This window comes from Loxodonta africana, chromosome 3 (assembly GCF_030014295.1).
Source record: "Loxodonta africana isolate mLoxAfr1 chromosome 3, mLoxAfr1.hap2, whole genome shotgun sequence".
NCBI classification, from domain to species: Eukaryota; Metazoa; Chordata; class Mammalia; order Proboscidea; family Elephantidae; genus Loxodonta; species Loxodonta africana.
The window spans coordinates 193,159,390-193,163,666 of record NC_087344.1 but is presented as its reverse complement, the minus strand read 5'-3'; the positions used below and the strand labels follow the sequence as shown (position 1 = coordinate 193,163,666).

Sequence of the window (4,277 nt, the reverse complement as noted above, 5' to 3'; positions counted from 1 at the left end):
CTTGATAATACATAGAGTTTATAAGATGCTAATTATTAAATGTGTTGCCGTGGGGACAGAAAAGCAACAGCTCAATATAATTCAAGGCCGAGGGAATGTGTTGAATATAAGAACACGGAACATGCTGTAGAAGTCAGAGGAGGATGACATTAAATCAGGTGTAGAATTATTACAGGATTCATAGAGAGACTAAGTAGCATTTATTAGGATGATTATCTCAGCATTAAAGAAAGAGTCACAGTCTCAATTGTCACCTGCGCTACACTTGCATAAAAGGTATGTTAATTAATCACTGTTAATTCTAAGGGTCCTGAGGTATCCTAGCTTTCTTCTTTGTCACTCCTCAGATTAGGGGTAAGGAAGGATATTCTTAACTGTCCTTTACAATTTCAGAATCTAAATGTCTTTTCCAGGAAGAGATAGTCTCTTTTGGCTTCACCAACAATTATAAGCCATTGTCCAAACTAGATTACAAAATTACTAGGAATAAACTTTCAACTTTCACTCAGTAGATATTTCTGAACCATATATTTTTGGGGGTATCGCTCTTTCCGATCCTGACTCAATCTATAGCCAATCAGTAGTTTTTTCGGGTTCAGAATCTGAACCACATCTGACTCTCTGAGTGCATCTGAATCTCCTTCACCTAGATTTAATTTGGGGTATTTTTCCCTTGTTGCAGTACCAGCCAACACAAATCTTTTTAGAAATTGGCCAGAGCAACCTTTCTGGCACATACCAGACAACCAGTAATATGTTGTTCAGAAAATGAAGAAATCAATGAAGGGAAGAACATCACCTACATAAAAATGAAAAATCAATTGGTAATTGGAATTCTCGAATGATTTGTGTTATTAACACCAAAATTCCTATTTGCTGATATCCAAGAATAATGGAGAGTTGATGCCTTGTTTGTTGTTTCTTTCAGATTGAAGACATTCAAACTATGCAGACCAACCAGACAATAGTGAAGGAATTCACCCTCCTTGGCTTTTCTCTTTACCCAGATGCACAGATATCACTATTTGCCGTTTTCTTTTGCCTCTATCTTCTCACCCTCATGGGTAATCTGACCATCATGAGCCTAACCTGGGTGGACAGAGCCCTCCACACCCCTATGTACATCTTCCTGAGTGCACTCTCCTTTTCTGAGACTTGCTACACATTGAGCATCATCCCCAAAATGCTGGCAGATCTACTGGCCAAGAACAGAAGCATCTCGGTCATAGGTTGTGGCTTACAGATGTATTTCTTCTTAGGACTTGCAGGCACTAACTGCATCATCCTCACTTTAATGGGGTATGATCGCTTTCTGGCCATCTGCAAACCTCTCAGATATCCACTGCTCATGACCAACATAGTATGTGGACAACTTGTGGCCTCTGCTTGGGCTGGAGGCTTCTTTATCTCTCTGATAGAGACAGCACTGATATTCAGAGACTTTTTCTGCAGTTCCAACCTTGTCAAACACTTCTTCTGCCATATGCGTGCCATTGTGAGATTGTCCTGTTTAGACAGCAACCTCACAGAATTCATGGTAACATTGATCTCAGAATCAGGTTTGCTGGGTACTTTCCTACTCATTATCCTCACTTATGTCTTCATTCTTTCCACTGTCCTAAGGATCCCTTCAGCTGAGGGCAAGCAGAAGGCATTTTCCACCTGTGCCTCCCACCTCACAGTGGTCATAATCCATTTTAGTTTTGCATCTGTTGTTTTCCTGAAGCCAGAGGGTTCACGAGGAGATGACACACTCATAGCTGTCCCTTACACTGTTATTACTCCTTTCCTCAGCCCCCTCATTTTCAGCCTCAGGAATAAGGACATGAAGAATGCTTTTAGAAAGGTGGTGGGAAATATAGTAAGCTAGGATAAATGATCTTGTATTACTCGTGCTGTTTTAAAGCATTACTGAATGTCTCCAGAAAAAAGAGGGGCATTCACCCTGTGACCTCTGGACAAATCTGTATCACTTGCTCTTTTCCAGAAGTTAAAATATAGGGAATATTTGATAAACTCTGAATCCTAAATCATGACAGGCATTTCCTTAACTTGTTAAGAAAGTTGTAAACTCCATCTCCTTTCTATTATCAGAGAAAGCATGTCCCTGCAGACACTAGGCCATGCCAATCTATCTTTAGGTATCCTGGACCAGTCATGATGTGTACAAGGAGAAAAAACTTCTGATCAAAATATCTAAACACATAAAGGATGAGGAATTTGTCTAGGCAATTCCCAAGACATAAGTCATTTCTGACAAGAAAAACACCATATAGTAACCTCCATGTATCTATGGATTACATGTGTTTTTAACTGTCTGTGATCACTAAGCATTTTCAAAAACACACTGTTCATGACTGTGTCCTTCCAATGACTATCAGATACTAATTTTTTAGGATATAGGATATTTCGAGACAGATAGAAATGAATAAACAGGACATAAGAGCTTACACCTTCCATGCGTAGGGAAATCCATGGGTGAGGGCTTGAACTAAGCACCACATCCTGTAAAATGAGGATGCTTAAAAACAAATGGTAAAGAATAATGTCATGGTATTGAGATTTGACAAAGAAAGGTGTTGGGGGATCCTTTGGGCAGCGGGTACAGAGATTAAGGCATGACATCAGATAAACACATAATCAATTCTTTATATCCTCAGGAAGAAAAGTAGAAGCACTCTGGGGGTTATATCACGGAAGAAGAGTGAGTTACCTTAATGAAAATTCAGACATACAAGCCTAGCAAAGCTCTTGAATCCTTTTCTCGGTTTCACTGTTAATCAACCGGAGCGTGAACTCTCATGAAGGACACAGATTTTGCACTGAGGTTTCGGTGCATATAAAACTCATATGAAAAGTGTTAGAATTTCTGAGCTCCATTATTTATAGAACTGTCATGAAAATAAAGATAATGTATGAAAATTATGCACACCAGCTGTTTCAGCTTAACTGTTACGGTGACTCAATTTCCTTTTCTGGGACCTTTTTCATGGTGCATGTGCAGGCAGAATCTCTTCCTTCTTCAGTGTGTGATCACTGCTTCATTGTCAGGAATGTTTCTTCTGCTTTGTTCCCACTCCTGAGGACTGCTTATTCAATCTAGGGTAGCTATTTTTCTAAAAAGAGAAAGCTGTTGCTATCGAGTCAGGTCTCACTCGTGGCTACCCCATGTGATCTAGAGTAGAACTGAGCTCCACAGGGTTTTCGTGGCTGCAATTATTACAGAAGCAGATCACCAGGCCTTTCTTCCATGGTGCCACTGGGTGGGTTTGAACTGCCAACCTTCCAGAGTACAAAACGTTTACACCATCTAGGCACTATAAAATAAACCTATTACCATTGAGCCAATTTAGAGTCATAGCGAACCTACAGGACAGAGTAGAACTGCCCCATAAAGTTTCCAAGGAGAGCCTGTTGGATTTGAACTGTCAACTTTTTCGTTAGCAACTGTTGCTCTTAACCATTACACCACCAGGGTTTCCAACTCAGGCACTATAAGGTATAGGATATACATACTAACCATTTACTTGTGGGTAAATACCATGTTAAGTCATTTTAAATGAATAATATAATTGTGAATGCTATAAAACCCAGAGTCATGACATAGATTATCAGATAATGTTGTTGGATACATGGCTTATAAACCAAACAATATGATTCCTATAAACAATTGGAATATGATTTTTTAAAAACATGTAATATATAAAAGTTTCAAAAATATCAAAGCACTAGAATTAAAGATTTCAAGCCCCTACAATGAAAGTATAGAACATTATTAAAATAATTTTAAAATAACTATATGAAAGTTGAGATACGCATTTTATGGATTAGAAGATTTCATATTGTAGAAATATCTATTATTCCCAAATTGATATGAGGTTCAAAAGAATTCCAATGAAAATCCAAGTCTTTTTTTTTTTTTTGGAGGGGCAATGTGCAATTGTAAAACCAGTTGCCATCAAATCCATCCAACTCGTGGTGTCCCAGTTTGTGTCAGAACAGATCTGTGCTCCATAGAGTTTTCAGTGGCTGATTTTTCAGAAGTACATCACCAGGTCTTTCTTTCAAAGCATCACTAGGTGGACTCCAACTGCCAACCTTCTGGTCAGCATTAAACATTCGTACCACCCAGGGACTCCCTGGAAAAGTGTAGGGTGATTTCAAATTTTATACGGGCTCACAAATAAACAACACACTCTTGAGGTAGAACAAGATAGGAAGATTTATTCTACCAGGTAACAAGACTCATTATACAGCTACAGTGTGGTATTGACACA

General features: G+C 38.8%; 1 protein-coding gene across 1 annotated transcript; it reads left to right on the top strand.

The window, feature by feature from the left end:
• The first annotated feature begins 816 nt into the window (after positions 1-816).
• On the top strand, positions 817-2,188 carry LOC100670914 (olfactory receptor 10X1). The gene has a single exon (XM_003415172.4). The coding sequence runs from the start codon at positions 947-949 to the stop codon at positions 1,868-1,870; it is 924 nt and encodes a 307-aa protein (XP_003415220.2). The 5' UTR covers positions 817-946; the 3' UTR covers positions 1,871-2,188.
• The last annotated feature ends 2,089 nt before the right edge of the window (positions 2,189-4,277 follow it).

Excerpts from the sequence above, each read along its gene's own strand:
- LOC100670914 (XM_003415172.4), top strand. The coding sequence starts at position 947 with ATGCAGACCAACCAGACAATAGTGAAGGAATTCACCCTCCTTGGCTTT.